The 22,464-nt window shown below is 41.7% G+C and overlaps 1 protein-coding gene and 1 pseudogene across 3 annotated transcripts in view; one reads left to right on the top strand and one right to left on the bottom strand.

The window, feature by feature from the left end:
- The window catches only part of LOC111953851 (dnaJ homolog subfamily C member 5-like), an 11,729-nt pseudogene extending 6,218 nt beyond the window's left edge, over nt 1-5,511 (bottom strand).
- Nucleotides 5,512-8,561: 3,050 nt separating this feature from the next.
- LOC111953656 (high affinity 3',5'-cyclic-AMP phosphodiesterase 7A-like) overlaps nt 8,562-22,464 on the top strand; it is a 32,955-nt gene continuing 19,052 nt past the window's right edge. For all 3 annotated transcript variants that reach the window (XM_023973069.1, XM_023973068.1, XM_023973067.1), the window contains exon 1: nt 8,562-9,564. In XM_023973069.1, coding sequence (XP_023828837.1) covers nt 9,427-9,564 — 138 coding nt within the window. In that variant the 5' untranslated portion in view covers nt 8,562-9,426. The remainder of the gene's footprint in view (nt 9,565-22,464) is intronic.

The following is a 22,464-nucleotide window of genomic DNA, read 5'->3' as shown; positions in this document are numbered from 1 at the left end:
GGTGTAGGGCCTGATCAGAGCCTGAAGGTACGGAGGTGCCGTGTCCCCTCACAGCGCTCCGTAGGCAAGCACCATTGTCTGGGGTAGCGGATGCGAGCTCAACTGGAAGCCGTTGGAGAGAGCGGAGGGCGGGTGACGTGAGAAGAACTTGGAAAGTTAAACACCAGACGGGCTGCGGCGTTCTGGAATGAGTTGTAGGGGTTTAATGGCACAGGCAAGGTGAGCCCAGCCAGCAGCAGAGTTGAGTAATCCAGCACGGGAAGATTGACAAGTGCCTGATTAGACTGCGCCGCTTCCTGTGTGAGCAGGTCGTACTCTGCGAATGTGTAGAGCATGAAACGCTACAGGGAACGGTGTCACCGCCTTGATGTGAGTTGAGAACGGCAGGTGTTGTCAGGATCACGCAAGGTTCTTACGGCTTCTGGGAGCCGAGGACACAATGGAGTTGTCAACCGTGATGGCGGAGATCATGGAAACGGGCAGTCTTCCGCGGGAGTGAAGAGCAGCTCCGTCTTGCCGAGTTCAGCTTAAGGTGGTGATCGTCATCACACTGCTATGTCTGCCAGACATTGCAGAGATGCGATTCGCCATCCTGGTATACAGAGGGGGAACGGACGAAGATTAATTGTGTGTGTCGTCTGCATCAATTGATAGGAGAGGCCATGTGAGGATATGACAGAGCCAAGTGACATTGGTGTATAGGCAGAATAGAAGAGGGCCTCAGAACAGAGCCGCTGGGGACACAGTTGTGAGCAGAACGTGGTGGCGGAGACAGATTCTCGCCACGCCACCTGGTAGGCAGCGACCTGTCACGCGTAGGACGGCAATCCAAGCGTGGGCCGTGCCGGAGATGCCCAGCTCGGAGAGGGTGGAGAGGAGGATCTGATGGTTCACAGTATCAAAGGCAGCCGATAGGTCTAGAAGGATGAGAGCAGAGGAGAGAGAGTTAGCTTTAGCAGTGCGGAGCGCCTCCGGTGACACAGAGAAGAGGCAGTCTCAGTTGAATGACTAGTCTTGAAACCTGACTGATTTGGATCAAGAAGGTCATAAAACAATAAATATCACTAGCGTCAGCTTTACATACAACAATAAGTATAACTACAGTCAGCTTCGCATACAACAATACATATAACTACAGTCAGCTTTACATAAAACAATAAATATAACTACAGTCAGCTTTACATACAACAATAAATATAATACAGTCAGCTTTGCATACAACAATAAATATAACTACAGTCAGCTTTACATACAACTACAAATATAACTACAGTCAGCTTTGCATCCAACAATAAATATAACACAGTCAGCTTTACTACAACAATAAATATAACTACAGTCAGCTTTGCATACAACAATAATATAACTACAGTCGCTTACATAACTACAAATATAACTACAGTCAGCTTTACATAAAACTACAATATAACTACAGTCAGCTTTGCATACAACAATAAATATAAACTACAGTCAGCTTTACATAAAACTACAAATATAATACAGTCAGCTTTACATAACAATAAATATAACTACAGTTCAGCTTTACATACAACAATAAATATAACTACAGTCAGCTTTTAACATAAAACAATAAATATAACTACAGTCAGCTTTACATTTACAAAAAATACTACAGTCGCTTTAATACAACAATAAATATACTACAGTAGCTTTACATACAACAATAAATATAACTACAGTTCAGCTTACATACAACAATAAAATATAACTACAGTCCGTTTACATACAACAATACATTTGTAACTACAGTCAGTCTTTACATATAACAATAAATATAACTACAGTTCAGCTTTACATACAACAATAAATATAACTACAGTCAGCTTTACATACAAAATAAATCATAACTACAGTCAGCTTTACATAAAACAATACATTACTACAGTCGCTTTAATACATTTAATACAGCTCAGCTTTACAACAACAATAAATATAACTACAGTCAGCTTTGCATACAACAATAAATATAACTACAGTCAGCTTTACATAAAAACTACAAATATAACTACAGTCAGCTTTTACATAAAATACAAATATAACTACAGTCAGCTTGCATACAACAATAAATATAACTACAGTCGCTTTACATAAAACTATCAAATATAACTACAGTCAGCTTTACATAAAACAATAAATATAACTACAAGTCAGCTTTACATACAACAATAAATATAACTACAGTCAGCTTTACATAAACAATAAATATAACTACAGTCAGCTTTACTATACATAAATATAACTACAGTCAGCTTTACATACAACAATAAATATAACTACGTCAGCTTTACATACAACAATAAATCTAACTACAGTCAGCTTTAATACAAATAAAATAACTACAGTCGCTTTACATACAACAATACAATTGAACTCAAGTCAGCTTTACATATAACAATAATATAAACTACAGTCAGCTTTACATACAAAATAAATATAACTACAGTCAGCTTTACATACAACAATAAATATAACTACAGTCAGCTTTACATAAAACAATACATTGTACTACAGTCAGCTTGCATACAGCAAAAATATAACTACATCAGCTTTACATACAACAATACATGTACTACAGTCAGCTTTACATATAACAATAAATATAACTACAGTCAGCTTTAATAAAACAATACATGTAACTACAGTCAGCTTTACATACAACAATAAATATAACTACAGTCAGCTTTACATAAAACAATACATGTAATACAGTCAGTGCTTATGCTGACAACAATAAATATAACTACAGTCAGCTTTAATCAACAATACATGTTAACTACAGTCAGCTTTACATAAACAATACATGTAACTACAGTCAGCTTACATACAACAATAAATATAACTACAGTCACTTTACATACAACAATAAATATAACTACAGTCAGCTTTACATAAAACAATCATGATAACTACAGTCAGCTTTACATACAACATAAATTACACTACAGTCAGCTTTACATAAAACAATACATGTAACTACAGTCAGCTTTAACATCAACAATAAATTATAACTACAGTCAGCTTTACATAAAAAATACTGTAACTAACAGTCAGCTTTACATACAACAATAAATATAACTACAGTCAGCTTTACATAAAACAATACATGTAACTACAGTCAGCTTTACATATAACAATAAATATAACTACAGTCAGTTTACATAAACAATACATGTAACTCAGTCAGCTTACATACAACAATAAATATAAACTACATCAGCTTACATAAAACAATACATGTAACTACAGTCAGCTTTGCATACAACAATAAATATAACTACAGTCAGCTTTACATACAACAATACATGTAACTACAGTCAGCTTTACATAAAAACAATCATGTAATACAGTCAGCTTTACAATACAACAATAAATATAACTACAGTCAGCTTTACATACAACAATAAATATACTACGTCAGCTTTACTAAAAAATACATGTACTACAGTCAGCTTTACATACAACAATAATATAACTAAGTCAGCTTTACATAAAACAATACATGTACTACAGTCAGCTTTACATACAACAATAAATATAACTACAGTCAGCCTTTTACATAAAACAATACATGTAACTACAGTCAGCTTTACATACAACAATAAATATAACTACAGTCAGCTTTACTAAAAAATACATGTACTTACAGTCAGCTTTAATACAACAATAAATATAACTACAGTCAGCTTTACATACAACATTTTTTTCTCGCTCTCTCTTTTTTGCTGTAATTTGTAATTTGTCATTAACATTTGATGATGCTCCGAAACACGTCTGCTTGTTCATTTTCATGATGCCACAGGATCGGAAATACACTATGATTACTATTCTTAAAAACAAACAAGGCTGCTAAAAGCTAACCATTTGGTTGGTTCCTGAAAGTGAATTCATTAGACTAATTAGAATGACTAATTGTGATGGCACCTGTATGCATCTGAAGTTAATTCATATTATAAGTCTAGATTTTGACTTACTACTGTACGTGTCGGAGTGCTTTCGAATGGAAATGTATTGGTGAAATAGAGAGAAGGCAAGGTATGCAAGAGGTCTTGACAGGTCATATTTTGATTGAAATGTAGGTTACAGTATGTAGGTTAAAATAGTTATCATAACACAAAATCTACATTAAATGCGGATTACATTGCAAATAATAAATTGATAGGGTTGGATTTAGCTGAGTGAATTGATCTTGAGTAAGCATCAAAGGCCCCTGTCATACTAACGTCATGACACAATAACTAGATAAGGTTGAGTTACGGAGACAGTAGGTTTTTATCAGCAGGCTCTTCATGTTGTAGGAAGTCTCTTCTTCTGTTTTTATTGTAAGGATCAGGTCACTATTTGTTGTGTGGGTACATAGAAGTGGGGCTGCAGCCATAATGCTAGATCTATTCCCAACGTGTTCTGACAAGCTTCCGGGTTACACCCACCTTGCATATGGGGGGCACACACACGCGCAACACACACACACACACACACACACACACACACACACACACACACACACACACACACAACACACACACACACACACACACACACACACACACACACACACACACACACACACCACACACACACACACACACACACACACACACACAGGAATCTTTTATAAGCCCTGACCTGAGTACAACAAGGGGTGCATTCGTTCTGTAGTATTAATATTTAGTTTTTGAAGTAAATATTGTATTCATGCGCTGTCTACAATAACTGTCTGTGATTATAAAGGGTCTTCTAGGCAGTCAGTCAGAGTGTCTGTCTGACTCACAAAGTCTTGTTTTTTGTCTCCTGAAAACGTCCCATTAAAATCATTCCCATGACCTCCATAGACTTGGTTGTTACGTGACATTTGTTTGTGCTTTCCAGCACATGTTGCATGGTCACAGATCAATGTATAACCTGCTTCTGTGGAGAAAAGGATCTTCGCATACTAACAAAAACAGTGTTTAGAGTATTTAGAGTTAAATGGATGGAACTTTTTATATGGGTTAACATGCTCAAAGGGTTGCTGTCAGTGATGTAATATGCAGTTCAGTTTCTCCATTGAGGCATACGGTTATCTGTTGTCTGTTGTTTGTCTGGTTACTCACTAACTAGCCCAATGACTCCCCAAATTGTGTGTCCTATAGAAACACCTGATGGGTCGGCCCAAATATTGAAGTGGGTCACCCACTGGTTTAACCAAGCACACAGCTCAAGAAGTGAGGTGAAAGTGTGTATTGGTGTGTGTGTGTGTGTGTGTGTGTGTGTGTGTGTGTGTGTGTGTGTGTGTGTGTGTGTGTGTGTGTGTGTGTGTGTGTGTGTATGTGTGTGTGTGTATGTGTATGTGTGTGTGGTGTATGTGTGTGTGTGTGTGTGGTATGTTGTGTGTGTGTGCGTGTGCCTGTAGGACTTATTGATGTCGTCCAGTGTACAGGTCTTTTGGAGGCCCAGGACTAAGTATAGGGCCTCTCCTGAGGTGGACAGGGAACGCTGCCTTTGTTCCGACATATTCTCTCACCATTACCTGGACAACACAGCAACCACAATGATTTTCATATGATTCCTGATATTGACTGTGTGGTTGTTCAGCTGATCCACTGATCTATCAGTAATGGTATACTGTTCACACAGCATCTCTATTCATTATTGATAGAACTGCTATAAATAGTAACAAAGAATTTTCCACAGGGATTGTACCGTTCAATTGTTTTATCACTATGTTATCTCCAACACTCTATTCGGTCTAAGAGTCGCTAAAGATGTTGTCAAAATTCATCAGAGACCACCAACATGAGAGAACTTGTCACCTTACTGTTTTAACATGGACTACGAACGTAAACACCAAACAACAGAGCTCAAAATACTTAATTAAGAGAACTTTTAGTTCTCTTTTAACTTTTTGTGCTCACGTTTCAGCAGGCCCGGCTGCCAGTGGCCCTAACATGATTAGCTGGATGTTGGGTTGGGGTTTAAAGGGGAGTTGGAAGTAGGTCTACTATACTACTATACCAGGTCGCAGTTGCAAATGAGAACTTGTTCTCAACTAGCCTACCTGGTTAAATAAAGGTGAAATAAAAATAAAAATACTGCAGGATACTGAGGTGTCTGGGTAGAATAGTAGTAGTGTCAACAGATTGATGACTTTCTGAGAGAGGGTGAAAGATAAGGTCAAATATTGACAGTAATGCTGTGCTTTTTAGTCTACTATCTTTTTAGTGGGCTTGATAGGATTACACCATGGGTTTCACAAAGCCTCTGCATTCAGTGACAGATGACCACCACCTAGTGGAAGATAGAAGAAACGTAGAAAAAAAGTATTGTCCTGAATACTCTTCTTCCACAAGATGGCGATACATACATGCAGATTTTACAGAGTGGCATGACAAGGGGGTAAAAACGTAGGTCGAAAAGGGTTTGCAAGTGGACACAAAGTTTACCATAACCAATATGCATTATATTCACCTCAGCTCCATGTATATAAAGACTAGAATCATGATAGTAATATTGTATCTTATAAATTTAGATTGGGTAAAGTTTGCAAACCAGTGATTATTTCAAGGAATGGCATATCGCAGTTGTAATGTATTGTTTATGGTGTTGAAAGTCCATACAAAACAACAGATTGGAGTCACATTTTATTGTCGGTTTACTTCCTGATCTGCAAGAAGATACTTGTGGCCCCTGGGGAAACAGCAGGTAAGCAGCTCACCTGTCCCTGGACTCCCTTCTCTATACTCCGTGTCTCCTGGGCTTGCACACTGACTTGTGTGGCTAAGCATGTCTACCTAGGGACCAATATGTGTGTGCTTTAAAGAGACCGTAGGAGGAATTAATTAAGAAATGCTTTCCTACCCTTTCCCACAGACAGTCACACTCATGGGAGTGCGCGCACACCACACACACACACACCACACACACACACACACACACACACACACACACACACACACACACACACACACACACACAACCACACACCACACCACACACACACACACACACACACACACACACACACACACACACACACACACACACACACACACACACACACATAATTTTATAGAGTGGTCAAGTGGTTTGTTGAAAACATTTAGTAAACCTACCAAATCAAACACCAACCTCCATTACACTTTTAGAAATGTCTAAAAAAATGCAGCTTAATAGCCACCACAGCTAAACCCAGTCATTCTCAGTTGATATCCAACCGAATGAGGCTAGATAGGCTTGTCCTTGGCTAAGGGCAATATGGGGTTCCACTATCATGTGCCTAGCCTTCGCTGAGGTGAGTGACTGGCTGGTGGAGTGATTTGGCACAATGTTGCTTCGGTTGCCTGGAAAAGATGCAGGACCTCGTGGCAGGGAGTGTGATTGTGTGGAATTGCATTCAGAGTGCCGTAGAAGAGAAGGAGAGTGGAGGATGGAGTCGAGGAGAGGGGGATAGCCCTACTCATTATGCCCCTCAACTGGCATTCAGCCTGACTGTTGCCATGGTGCAGCTCAGGATTTCCCCCAGCTCTCCTACATAAGGAAACAAAAAAATGGTCTAATTGGAATGTAAATAGAAGTGGTTCTTAGAACAGTGTTTTCAGGGGAGAAATCTGGAATGGTGTGTTCCTTGACTTCCTGAAAATAAGGTCTTATTTACATCTAGCCTACTACTCACACAACCGGACAATAGAGACACACCGGACAATAGCCACTTACTGCAGGTACTAGTTGTTAGGTCAGCCTGACATTGATGGAGGAGTAGTATGAATCCTTCTCTCTCTCTCCTCTCTCTCTCTCTCTCTCTCTCTCTCTTCTCTCTCTTCTCTCTCTCTCTCTCTCTCTCTCTCTCTCTCTCTCTCTCTCTCTCTCTCTCTCTCTCTCTCTCTCTCTCTCTCTCTCTCTCTCTCTCTCTCTCTCTCTCTCTCTCTCTCCTCTCTCTCTCTCTCCATTCACATTTGTGAATTCTCCTCCCTACTGAGTGTGACAGACATTCACTGTGATCTCAAATGAATATCATGAATAATAATATGTGTATTTGATAGGGGGACTGTTCAAATACTATTCCTACCCCGACACCTGTCTAGGAACAATAAAAACCTTTCAGATAATTAATGAAGGTAGGGTAGTCAATAAGTCACTTTTCAAGTAAGTAGCCTATTATTATTTGTATTATTAATGTGAACTATGAGACACCATAAAGCTTTTATTAACAGATCATAAAACATTTTTTAAGAGTATTCCACTAAATTCCACCATAGTCTCACATTGAAAACTGTTGAGTACTACTTCTCAAGTACAACTGAGTGACTCATGCAAGAAAGGTAATCACAGGCAATGATGTGGACCTCTCTAGGGCAAACCCCATTGTGGTGGAATACCCTTGTGGAGGTCTGCGCCGTCGGTGTACGACTGCTCAAATCGGTATTGGGGATCGACCTGGACATGTAGCCAATAGTGTGGCTTGTTGCAAACAAAATCTACGCCATTGTCCAATCACTATAGATGTGACACTGGTAGCCATGCTGCAATTGGATAAGTTGGACAAGGGCGTCTTGTTCGCTCTCTAACAGCTCCATCTCTGGCAGGTGGTGTGTTCGAGAGAAGTCTCATGTTTAGAAAGGTAGCTAGGTAGTTAAAGGAAATCAATTTACCTTGGTTCACATTTTTGCTTGATGTGCCAATATTTTTCCCGGACGACGGGTTTAGGTGAGATGGACGTCGGGTTTTCCCTTGAGCCAGCCACTTTCTTTTGAAATCACACAGTGCTGCATTGAGTGAGACCGATGTGTGGTGAATCACGGTGCTATTTATGCTTGCATTGAGGAAAAAAATATAGATATTGATAGTTTCTTCTCGCACAGAAAATCTTGAATGAATATCACCGAACCACTGCTCCAATATGTTCCTCGTATGATTCCTTTCACTTCAACCACTAGTGATGTACATCGGTAGCTGTTTTTTTGAAGTGGTCTTGCCTTTTTGTTTTGATTTGGAGACAATGCGGAGCCATATCACGACGAAGCACGTCTGAGACGAGTTTTTGAGAAGACAATGAGGAAACGTTTTTATGAAGATAGAGAAAATATAGAGGCCTCGTCCTTTGAGGGCCCAAATCTGTGTAGAAAAAGGTGCTAAGTAGCAGCATGAATAAAATCCCCGGATAGAATGGGAACAACCGAGACTAGCGGAATAGACAATGTATTAATGACGGAGATTTTGGCAAGTTTAAAGTCGCCTAGAACAAAAATAAGTAGCCTTCTTCACTGCTGAAGTATTACAACGGATTCCCTCCACACAATAAAGGAGGAATACCGCTCTGCAATCAACCCTCTTATTTTCCTGCATTTTACTTTCCATTTGATCAATTCATTTCCCATTTTAACTTGTTTTTATTCGTTTTTTTTAATCTGGATCCAACTCTGACTTTGTTCAATGGAAGTATGTTATCAGCTGCCGGTTTTGCCTCTAGACAGGCCGGTTCCTAAGCATGTCCTCAGCCGGAGAGGAGCCATCAGTTTCAGCTCCAGCTCGTCTCTCTTCGGCGCTCCTGATCCAAGGCAGCTGTCACAGGTAATGCCTCATTACTTCAACTGGATCGGTTTCAAATGAACTGTCTCGGCTCTCCATAATGACACTACATAATCAATTTGATGACATCTCATGCACTACCTAATAACTAACTATTGGATCGCTTCTTTCAGATTCATATGAGTGCTATGGGAATCCTGCAGGTGGTAGCCTATCAATTTGCAATGTCACGCTGAAACTACAAAATGATCAGTAAAAATGTTCACGTGGTTAAATGCAGTCACTCTTCAACTCAATGTATTATTAAGCTACATTGTCTGAATTGTTGCAACGCCTTCAAGTGTTAGTTGCAACAGCTGTCTACTTGTTACTTTGTGCGCCAAGGAACGTACTGCCTGGATACTTTTGTTTGTATTCGATCTAGTGTGTTCCAGTCTAGACACATTTAACAGACTCTCGTTAAATAGGTGAGCCACATTGGCTACTCCTTGATTTCTCATCACGTTGTATAGTAGGCCTATTCATGGCATAGTTGTGCAATGTAGCGTAGGCCCATGAGTAACAGTATTTTGTTAAGCAAACTTTGGCGCAAGGAAACCAATAATGATATGAGCGGGAACTGATAACCCTAACACAATCACCAAATGATGAGGACATCGACTCATGTTTGGTAGTTGATAGTTAGCCATCCTACAGAGTAATTGTATGTGATATCAGGGGTGAATAACTCATGTCCCACGCTCACATGCCATTGTATACTTAACACATTAACCAGGCAGTGAGATCTGTGTGTGCGAGCCGCGTCCCTCTTCGGTGGGATATCATTAGTCTTTTGTCAAGCCCATTGCTCCACATCACAATCACCCCTGTGTCTACTTTCAAATAGCCACACCATTACCCTCCACTCAACAACAGATATACAGCCCCTATCTGTCAAAGGCTATCAATGTCCTGGCATAGAATTTGGTATTACTAGATTGCATAAAGTACTGCTTAGTTTTCTGATGCGATGATCATCAGTTTATTGAATATTCCAAATGGCTGCCATGTTGCACTATGGCACGTTGTTTTGAACGGGGAACGCTCGTTCTAGTTTTATGCACCCATGCGAAACCCGTAGACAGCAGGGCGCTAGATCAGACGGGCACTGTGTACAAACACACTGTAGGAGCCATTGTGCTCCTGGGTCGTGTTTGCCCCTTGTTTCTCTTGAGTGCCACAGTTCATTTGTAATTGGTGGGCTGTGTTTAAATTATTATTTTGGCCCTTTTGTTGGGAGAAACGGCTCACTTGCAACGAGCCACAGGCTTTGTAGTGTTAAGTGGGGTTCTTTTTAAACAATGATTTGCATCAGGTTTTGGTTTGTGCAGCAGATGAGAACGGGTGCAAAAGTGAAGACTTTCCCACTGTAGTTGGACACCAGGGTATGGAATGGAGATGTGTTTGCTATAGTTTTTTTCCCCCACACACTACTTGCCATGGAGTGACTACTGTCCCTCTCTAAACATCGTTTCTCTCCCTCTGTGTGGCCATAAGGGTGAGTATTTTCCTCTGTGGTCACTGCTGTGTTCTGGTTCCAGTGTGCTCGCTTCCTGGTGTTTGTGTAAGCGGGGACAGGGGACGGGCTAGAGCCAGCTTTACTAAGGGAGCAGGTTCAACATGTGCCAGAGGGTAGTGGTTTGGCTCTCCACCAAACTCCCAGATGGCTGGAGTTTCAGGGGGTGAAAGTGTAGGGTTTAAGAAAGATGACATCAGAGAAGTGTTTTTGTGCTCGCCGTCTGCATGTGGATGGGTGTAAAATATGCTCTAGTAGAGGACAATGGCCAAAGGTCGCAACTGGTTTGTCTGTAGGGCTTCCAGTTTTTTTATTTCTGGGCTCGACGGCGGAGTGGCCAACCAAACATTGAGAGGAAGTGGGTGTGTGACACACACACACACAGGCAGGATAGCCTCACCTGACTCCTGAGTTGGTGTTTACATCCAGAGAGCCAGGCCAATGCAGGGAAGAGTGCAGCTGTCAGTACCATGTGCCTGGTGCATTGATTGATAACTGAAACACCTCTCCACTGATAAGGCCAGGCCACAGAGCCAACTGACATTTGTCTTGTTGTGTGTATCCGAGATATAAAAGTCAATATGTAAACAGAAACACAGTATTGATGAGTTGCGGCGGTTAGTCCCTTGCTGATTTACGACAGGAAAAAGGAGATTTGGCAAATATGATCCAGCGTGCTACGCAACAGGACGAGATAGCACCACTTGTTTTTCTGCAGGCGGAGGGGATCACATGAGCACGCGCGTTGATCTTAACTGAAGCGATAAGGTTTTGACGTAGTGGTGTGCGTGGCTGGATTGACGTAGTTTCAGGATGTGGTAAGAATGCTGAAGGAGCTCTTAAGAGTCTTGCTGCTATTCTTTCACAACCACACGGCTGTAACCTCCGACGTGCCACACTGACAGACTATTCTCATGAAGGCTATCTGAATGAGTAGACCTTAAAGGACTAGTACGCCGTCTGTGCACTGTCTTTTTTTCCATTAGATTTGTCTTCACATGACTCTTCTGCTTGTGGTTCCTTGTCAGCTTTTGGTGAAATACTGTACTCACCTGATCAAGGCATTCAACTGGAAAGGTTTGAGATGGGTCTAAACTCAATTAACAGTCATCTCTATCTATCCCTGGAGGAGTGTAGGACATAACTTCAGGAGCTCCTTTATAGTAGGAAAGAAAGGACTTTAACAAACCATACAGTTCTCAACAAGTCTCTCGTATTTGGCCAGGTATAGACTAAGTTGACTGACACTAACACATTCTAGAAACATTAGTGTTGGAATGGAGGTTTTGAATAATTCAATTTCTACCTTGATTCACTTCACATACTACAGGTGTTTCAATGCCTGAGCCACTTCCTGCCTATGAACCCCCCCCCACCCCCCCCCCCCCCCCCCCCCCATCTCTGATATGGCTCAACACAGAGCACATTTACAACTCCATTCTAAACCTCTCCCTATACAAATGTGACCGTTGTCCAGAGTAAAAAGCCCTGGTTGACTATGTCTGACTGCTGTCTGCAGTGCTCTCTCACCATGGGTCTGGAAGTGTTCTACTGGAACACCATGACCTGGCCTATAGTAGCATGAAACTGCCTCTATGGCCTAGAAACTGATCAAAGTTATTTTGACAATGGGTTTGTGTAGGATGACCTGATCCCAGATACTCAGTGCACCTCTCCTTCACAGGCCAGCGAACCCTTCTAAACCCACCTAATGACCTCTGACACTGGAGTGTGTGTGTGTATGTGCTGGAGTGGAGTGTGTCCCCATAAACCAGTGTTAGTAGGTAGACTCAATCTGTGGCTTTGTGTAAGTAGTGGCTGGCACACACATGCAGCAACCTGCGTTGCAGTAAAGTCCAGGTTTATGGCTTTAGCATTGCCTTACTGGAATGTGCCATGGCGTATTACAGCATTGCACCGCAAGGGTATAACTCTTAGGAGGAAGTTTTCACTTTATGAAGCTCTGCTGACTCCAGCTGCTTTTAGCTCTCAGTTTACAGACACTGTTTGTGGCTGATATTCCAGAATTTATTGGCATACTGCTGGCTTCCTCCATAGTTTGACGTCCTGTCTGTCTCTGGACTGACCTCAGCTAGGGCTGGACTAAAATATTGCAAATATTGTTAGCTGTTCATCAGCTTGGGGGTAGAAGCTGTTAAGGAGCCTTTTGGACCTAGACTTGGTGCTCCGGTACAGCTTGCCAGGTGGTAGCAGAGAGAAGTCTATGACTTGGGTGACTGGAGTCTTTGACAATTTTTTGGGAGGCCTTCCTTTAACACTGCCTAGTATATACAGTACCAGTTAAGTTTGGATACACCTACTCATTCAAGGGTTTATCTTTATTTTTACTATTTTCTACATTGTAGAATAATAGTGAAGACATCAACTATGACATAACACATGGAATCATGTAGCAACCAAAAAGTGTTGAACCAATCAAAATATATTTCAGATTCTTCAAAGTAACCACCCTTTGCCTTGGCAGCTTTGCACACTCTTGTCATTCTCTCAACCAGCTTCACCTGGAATGCTTTCCAACAGTCTTGAAGGAGTTCCCACATATGCTGAGCACTTGTTGGTTGCTTTTCCTTCACTCTGCAGTCCGACTCATCCCAAACCATTTCAATTGGGTTGAGTTCGCGTGATTGTGGAGGCCAGGTCATCTGATGCAGGACTCATTACTCTCCTTCTTGGTCAAATAACCCTTATACAGCCTGGAGGTGTGTTGGGTCACTGTCCTGTTGAAAAACAAATGATAGTCCCACCAAGCGCAAACCAGATGGGATGGCGTTTCGCTGTAAAATGCTGTGGTAGACATGCTGGTTAAGTGTGCCTTGAATTCTAAATGAATCACTGACCGTGTCACCAGCAAGCACCATCACACCACCTTCATGGTGGGAACCACACATTGCGGAGGTCATCCGTTCACCTACTCTGCGTCTCACAGACACGGCGGTTAGAACCAATAATCTCAAATTTGGACTCATCAGACCAAAGGACAGATTTCCACCGGTCTAATGTTAATTGCTCATGTTTCGTAGCCCAAGAAAGTCTCTTATTGGTGTCCTTTTAGTAGTGGTTTCTTTGCAGAAATTTGACCATGAAGGCCTGATTCACGCAGTCTCCTCTGAACAGTTGATGTGACTTGAACTCTGCAATTTCTGAGGCTGGTAACTCTAATGAATTTATCATCTGCAGCAGAGGTAACTCTGGGTCTTCCTTTCCTGTGGCGGTCCTCCTGAGAGCCAGTTTCATCATAGCGCTTGATGGTTTTTGCAACTACACTTGTAGAAAGTTTCAAAGTTCTTAATGTTCCGCACTGACTGACCTTTATGTCTTAAATAAACTGTCCATCATTCCTTTTTCTTTTTTTCTTTGCTTATTTGCTTATTTGAGCTGTTCTTGCCATAATATGGACTTAGCCCTATTTCATAAAAGACCATCTTCTGTATACCACCCCTACCTTGTCACAACACAACTGATTGGCTTAAGAAGGAAAGACATTCCACAAATGAACTTTTAACAAGGCACACCTGTTAATTGTAATGCATTCCAGGTGACTACCTCATGAAGCTGGTTGAGAGAGCTTGGCAGTCATCAAGGCAAAGGGTGGCTACTTTGGAGAATCTCATAATTATTATTTATTTATTTTGGTTATGATTCTGTTATTTCATAGTTTTGTCTTCACTATTATTCTACAATGTAGACAATTGTAAAAATAAAGAAACCCTGGAATGAGTAGGTGTGTCAACTTTTGACTGGTACTGTAGGTCCTGGATGGCAGGAAGCTTGGCCCCAGTGACGTACTGGGCCGTACGCACTACCCTAGTCTCCTGAGTGGAGGTTGACCGATTAATCGAAATGGCCGATTTAATTAGGGCTGTTTTCATAACAAACAACAATTTTTTACACCTTTATTTAACTAGGCAAGTCAGTTAAGAACACATTCTTATTTTCAATGACTGCCTAGGAACGGTGGGTTAACTGCCTTGTTCAGGGGCAGAACGTCAGATTTTTACCTTGTCAGCTCGGGGATTCAATCTTGCAACCTTACAGTTAACTAGTCCAACGCTCTAACCACCTGCTTTACATTGCACTCCACGAGGAGCCTGCCTGTTACGCGAATGCAGTAAGAAGCCAAGGTAAGTTGCTAGCTAGCATTAAACTTATCTTATAAAAAACAATCAATCATAATCACTAGTTAACTACACATGGTTGATATTACTAGTTTATCTAGCGTGTCCTGCGTTGCATATAATCGGTGCGCATTTGCGAAAAAGGACTGTCGTTGCTCCAACGTGTACCTAACCATAAACATTAATGCCTTTCTTAAAATTAATACACAAGTATATATTTTTAAACCTGCATATTTAGTTGATATTGCCTGCTAAAATGAATTTCTATAAACTAGGGAAATGGTGTCACTTCTCTTGCAACAGAGTCGGGGTATATGCAGCAGTTTGGGGCGCCTGGCTCGTTGCGAACTGTGAGACTATTTCTTACTAACAAAGACAGCCAACTTCGCCAAACGGGGGATGATTTAACAAAAGCGCATTTGCGAAAAAAGCACAATCGTTGCACGACTGTACCTAACCATAAACATCAATGCCTTTCTTAAAATCAATACACAGAAGTATATGTTTCTAAACCTGCATATTTAGCTAAAAGAAATACAGGTTAGCAGGCAATATTAACCAGGTGAAATTGTGTCACTTCTCTTGCGTTCATTGCACGCAGAGTCAGGGTATATGCAACAGTTTGGGCCGCCTGGCTCGTTGCGAACTACTTTGTCAGAATTTTACGTAATTATGACATAACATTGAAGGTTGTGCAATGTAACAGGAATATGTAGACTTATGGATGCCACCCGTTAGATAAAATACGGAACGGTTCCGTATTTCACTGAAAGAATAAATGTTTTGTTTTCGAGATGATAGTTTCCGGATTCGACTATATTAATGACCTAAGGCTCGTATTTCTGTGTTATAATTAAGTCTATGATTTGATAGAGCAGTCTGACTGAGCGGTAGTAGGCACCAGCAGGCTCGTAAGCATTCATTCAAACAGCACTTTCCTTCGTTTTTGCCAGCAGCTCTTCACAATGCTTCAAGCATTGAGCTGTTTGACTTCAAGCCTATCAACTCCCGAGATTAGGCTGGTGTAACCGATGTGAAATGGCTAGCTAGTTAGCGGGGTGTGCGCTAATAGCGTTTCAAACGTCACTCGCTCTGAGACTTGGAGTAGTTGTTCCCCTTGCTCTGAGACTTGTCGACGTGTTCCTGGTTCGGGGCGAGTAGAGGGACGGAAGCTATACTGTTAAACTGGCAATACTAAAGTGCCTATAAGAACATCCAATAGTCAAGGGTATATGAAATACAAATGGTATAGAGAGAAATAGTCCTATAATTTTTATAACTACAACCTAAAACTTCTTACCTGGGAATATTGAAGACTCATGTTAAAAGGAACCACCAGCTTTCATATGTTCTCATGTTCTGAGCAAGGAACTTAAACGTTAGCTTTCTTACATGGCACATATTGCACTTTTACTTTCTTCTCCAACACTTTGTTTTTGCATTATTTAAACCAAATTGAACATGTTTCATTATTTATTTGAGGCTAAATTGATTTTATTGATGCATTATATTAAGTTAAAATAAATGTTCATTCAGTATTGTCATTATTACCAATTAATTGTAAAATAAATCGGCCGATTTAATCGGTATCGGCTTTTTTTGGTCCTCCAAGTATCGGCGTTGACAAATCATAATCGGTCGACCTCTACTCCTGAGGGTGGGAAAAGGTGTTGTCGTGCACTCATGATTAGGTGTGTTTGGACCGTGTTAGTTGATGTGGACACCAAGGAACTTAACTCTTGACTCGCTCCACTACAGCCCTGTCGATGCGAATGGGGGCGTGTTCGGCTCTCCCTTTTCCTGTCGTCCACAATCATCTCCTTTGTCTTGCTCACGTTGAGGGAGAGGTTGTTGTCCTGGCACCACACTGCCAGGTCTCTGACCCTCTCCCTATAGGCTGTTTCGGTGATCAGGCCTACCACTGTTGTGTTGTCAGAACTTAATGATGGTGTTGGAGTCGTGCTTGGCCACGCAGTGGTGGGTGAATGGGGAGTACAGGAGGGGACTAATGCCACACCACTGAGCGCCCCTGTGTTGACGATCAGCATGGCAGATGGGTTGTTACCTACCCTTACCACCTGGGGTGGCCCGTCAGGAAGTCCAGGAACCAATTAGAGAGGGAGGTGTTTAGTCCCGGGGTCCTTAGCTTAGTGATGAGTTTTGTGGGCACTATGGTGTTGAATGCTGAGCTGTATTCAATGAACAGCATTCAAGTCCCCGGCCACTAGGAGCGCCGCTTCTGGATGAGAATTTTCTTCTTCACCACATGTGCACGGCACAACAGACTTGCTGATGGATATAGAACTCTATGGACTCGCTAGCTCCTGCTTTCTTCCGTTGCGCTATTTCCAAACACGTGACTAGCTCATCTGGTCTGGGGAACTACGGTAAGCTTCATAATGGGACTTAATGCTTTATGTCTTAACCTATTGCACAAGTTGGCTGCGGGTATTAACTTAAGTAGCTACAAATATTCAAATTCATTGAAAAGCTTAAGATTGTTGACAGGGTTGGGCCGGGGGGGGGGGGGTCCTGTTGCTTTTTCCCAAAAAACAACTATGTACATCTAGGTAGGGCTGGGTGATATTTGCAAAAGTATCATATCACAATTTTTTTTGAATTTGTTACGGTATTTTATGTATTTGAATAATACAATGAGTAGTGTGACCCTAGGGTGGCAACACATACATTCTAAGTGATTTCAATGGGTCGTCTCCATTCTGATTGGTTTATACTGTTTGTCGGGCTGCGTGATATTGGCAAACAATCTAGACCTTATTTTTAACTAAATGTTACAATTGATTTAAATCACAAGTCAAATCATAATACATTTGGGTGAACTGTTGGAATCATGGAAATGGAATGATTAGAATTCTATAGTTACAATATAATAGTGGGCACTTTGAATAAATGTTTGACAGGACAATGAATGAAAATGCCAGGGAGGAGTTATCCTACAAGGTAGGAACCAAATTGTTGGTCAATGTTTCCTAGGGGACCTTATGATCTGTGGCTACATTAAATTTTTTCTCTTAGTTACTTCATGTAGCTAACATATTCATGCATCGCCTAATCATCTTTTGGTTTAGACGTTACTGTTACACAAACATGCTGATTTTAGGCCTACACCAACACTGGTATCGGGCTGTATAGCTAGCTACGTTTGTTCTGACTCAGTACATTTTATTAGCTAGCAATTTAGCATTAGCAGATAACACAATTTAGCAGCAACTTGTATTAAGACACAAAGTAGAAACCGCATCCTTATCAACATTGTTGCATATGCTACATTGACCATGCAGACTGAACGCAAGTTTTTCGTGGTCGAGCAACAACAAATGCGCTCTTTGCGTGGCGGGGCTAGTTCTGTGGTGAGTGAGTGAACTCAAGTAGAGGATTAAATTATAAAAATGGATATTACACATGGTGTATCATATTTAACAAACCAGACATTGAAATACCATTATATGGTAAAGTATAAACCCAAACTGGGTTTTTACTGGGGGGGAATAGTCATTTAGACAGGTTACCTTGGTGTTCTTGGGCACTGGGACTATGGTGGTTTGCTTGAAACATGTACATATTACAGACTGGGTCAGGGAGAGGTTGAAAAATGTCAGTGAAGACACAGCTTGTATAATAGGCTCACGCCACTGGACAGCTCGTGGCTTGTTTTCCCTTTGTAATTCATGATAGTTTGCAAGCCCTGCCACATCCAATGAGCGTCAGAGCTTGTGTAACAGGACTCTCTTGGTCCTGTGATGCTTTCCCTGTTTGAGGGCGTATGCAGATAAATAAAATTGTGTCCCGCTCCTTAAAAGCGGCAGCTTTAGCTCGGTGCGGATGTTGTCTGTAATCCATGACTTCTGGTGTGGATATGTAGGGATGCATGATACACTGCTCAAAAAAATAAAGGGAACACTTAAACAACACAATGTAACTCCAAGTCAATCACACTTCTGTGAAATCAAACTGTCCACTTAGGAAGCAACACTGATTGACAATACATTTCACATGCTGTTGTGCAAATGGAATAGACAAAAGGTGGAAATTTATAGGCAATTAGCAAGACACCCCCAAAAAAGGAGTGATTCTGCAGGTGGTGACCACAGACCACTTCTCAGTTCCTATGATGTTTTGGTCACTTTTGAATGCTGGCGGTGCTCTCACTCTAGTGGTAGCATGAAACGGAGTCTACAACCCACACAAGTGGCTCAGGTAGTGCAGTTCATCCAGGATAGCACATCAATGCGAGCTGTGGCAAAAAGGTTTGCTGTGTCTGTCAGCGTAGTGTCCAGAGCATGGAGGCGCTACCAGGAGACAGGCCAGTACATCAGGAGACGTGGAGGAGGCCGTAGGAGGGCAACAACCCAGCAGCAGGACCGCTACCTCCGCCTTTGTGCAAGGTGGTGCACTGCCAGAGCCCTGCAAAATGACCTCCAGCAGGCCACGTAAAATGACGCCACGTAAAATGTTGCGCTACACCTGCAACACAGCATTCCTAACCTAGCCCATAATGTCTGCTGTGTGGAAAGAGTAAGAATTTCAGTGAGACAACTCAAAGGCGAAATCCATTAATGCCACGATAATGGAATTCATTGCCCTTGACAATCAACCGTTCTCTGTCATGGGTGATGTTGTCTTTCGCGACTGGTTGAGCATCGGTACACACTAACGTTACCAAGTGCGCTATTGTTCAGATGTTGCCCTACCGGAGTTACAGTAATAGCGTCACTGCTATTAACTTCACGACATACTATGGCACGCTGTTTGGGTCTTTGCAAGTCAAATAACACTATTTGACACGTTAAATAAGCTTTTAATTTGACACGTCAAATAACACCGTTCTATTATAGAATGTGTGTTCTGAATTTGCACGTGCAAGCCAAGCGCAACCACTATCAGTAGTGCTGTACAAAAAAGTCTGCAAACACCGGCCACGAACGATGTGTTTACAATACCGCGCCGGTAATAAAGCATTATTTATTTGACCGCAACTTCTGAGGTAGCTAGCTTTAGCACCTAGCTAGCACCAATACAACCAGCCTGAAAACAATGACCAGTAGAAACTGCAGTCATTTAAACTATTCTTAGCAATGATTTAGGAATCCTTGTAAGTATTGTTGTTCACCTATTAAAATTCAGTTCATGACAAATAGCTAGCCAGCTACTTAACCCTGTTGCCCAAAGCTAACGTTATAAACAGCCAGCTAGCTTCATCTGGCTAGTGAGGCTCGACATGACCGAGTTATGTTGTGAAGCTAGCCACAATAAGGATTGGGCACAATAGTGGAATTTGTGGTTTGCCTTCAAAATAAAAGTACCTCTTGTTTTTTTAAAGGTGATGCAGAAGGTTACAATTGGTGGAATCATGCCATATTTAGACTAGATAATGTTAAACAAGGTTGGAATGTGACACAAAGAAATGGGGTATCAGTCTACTTGGTGACACCCACAGAACACAACTGAAGAGTTTACGCAAATATTAGCATTGTAGCTTATCGCGTGACTGTGTGAAATCCCCTCCCCAGTCAGCCTATTGTTCATAATGCACTGTACAGCTTTACCTAAGGATTGGGGATCAATGAAATGGGCTAACAGTCTACTCGATACCCTCTGCGTTATCAGACTCCGACATCCACACAGTATTGTTTTTTTCTCAGGAATAGTGTTCAATACACAGGTTGACAATAAATTGTGGCTCAATTCAGTAGTTTCAGAGTCCTGCAATAAGAGCTACGACGCTAACGTTCTCGGTGTCACTGAGTAGATTGATACCCCATGTCATTGATCCACGATCCATAGGTAAGGCTGTACAGTGAAATGCATTACCGTTCAAAAGTTTGGGGTCACTTAGAAATGTCCTTGTTTTTGAAAGAAAAGCACTTTTTTTGTCCATTTTAAATTAACATCAAATTGATCACATGCAGTGTAGATATTGTAGCTGGAAACGGCTGATATTTAATAGAATATCTACATAGGCAAACAGAGGCCCAATACAGTGGGGAGAACAAGTATTTGATACACTGCCGATTTTGCAGGTTTTCCTACTTACAAAGCATGTAGAGGTCTGTAATTTTTATCATAGGTACACTTCAACTGTGAGAGACGGAATCTAAAACAAAAATCCAGAAAATCACATTGTATGATTTTTAAGTAAATAATTTGCATTTTATTGCATGACATAAGTATTTGATACATCAGAAAAGCAGAACTTAATATTTGGTACAGAAACCTTTGTGTGCAAACAGACTCCAACCTCTCCACAATGGCCAAGACCAGAGAGCTGTGTAAGGACATCAGGGATACAATTGTAGACCTGCACATGGCTGGGATGGCTACAGGACAATAGGCAAGCAGCTTGGTGAGAGGCAACAACTGTTGGCGCAATTATTAGAAAATGGAAGAAGTTCAAGATGACGGTCAATCACCCTGGTCTGGGGCTCCATGCAAGATCTCACCTCGTGGGGCATCAATGATCAGAGAAGGTGAGGGATCAGCCCAGAACTACACGGCAGGATCTGGTCAATGACCTGAAGAGAGCTGGGACCACAGTCTCAAAGAAAAACCATTAGTAAACACACCATGCCGTCATGGTTAAAATCCTGCAGCGCACGCAAGATCCCCCTGCTCAAGCCAGCGCATGTCCAGGCCCGTCTGAAGTTTGCCAATGACCATCTGGATGATCCAGAGGAGGAATGGGAGAAGGTCATGTGGTCTGATGAGACAAAAATATAGCTTTTTGGTCTAAACTCCACTCGCCGTGTTTGGAGGAAGAAGAAGATGAGTACAACCCAAGAACACCATCCCAACCGTGAAGCATGGAGGTGGAAACATCATTCTTTGGGGATGCTTTTCTGCAAAGGGGACAGGACGACTGCACCGTATTGAGGGAGGATGGATGGGGCCATGTATCGCGAGATCTTGGCCAACAACCTCCTTCCTCAGTAAGAGCATTGAAGATGGGTCGTGGCTGGTTCTTCCAGCATGACAACGACCCAAAACACACAGCCAGGGCAACTAAGGAGTGGCTCCGAAGAAGCATCTCAAGGTCCTGGAGTGGCCTACCAGTCTCCAGACCTGAACCCAATAGAAAATCTTTGGAGGGAGCTGAAAGTCCGTATTGCCCAGCGACAGCCCCGAAACCTGAAGGATTGGAGAAGGTCTGTATGGAGGAGTGGGCCAAAATCCCTGCTGCAGTGTGTGCAAACCTGGTCAAGAACTACAGGAAACGTATGATCTCTGTAATTG

Source organism: Salvelinus sp. IW2-2015, linkage group LG27, assembly GCF_002910315.2.
Source record: "Salvelinus sp. IW2-2015 linkage group LG27, ASM291031v2, whole genome shotgun sequence".
NCBI classification, from domain to species: domain Eukaryota; kingdom Metazoa; phylum Chordata; class Actinopteri; order Salmoniformes; family Salmonidae; genus Salvelinus; species Salvelinus sp. IW2-2015.
This window is presented reverse-complemented; position numbering and strand designations above follow the sequence as displayed.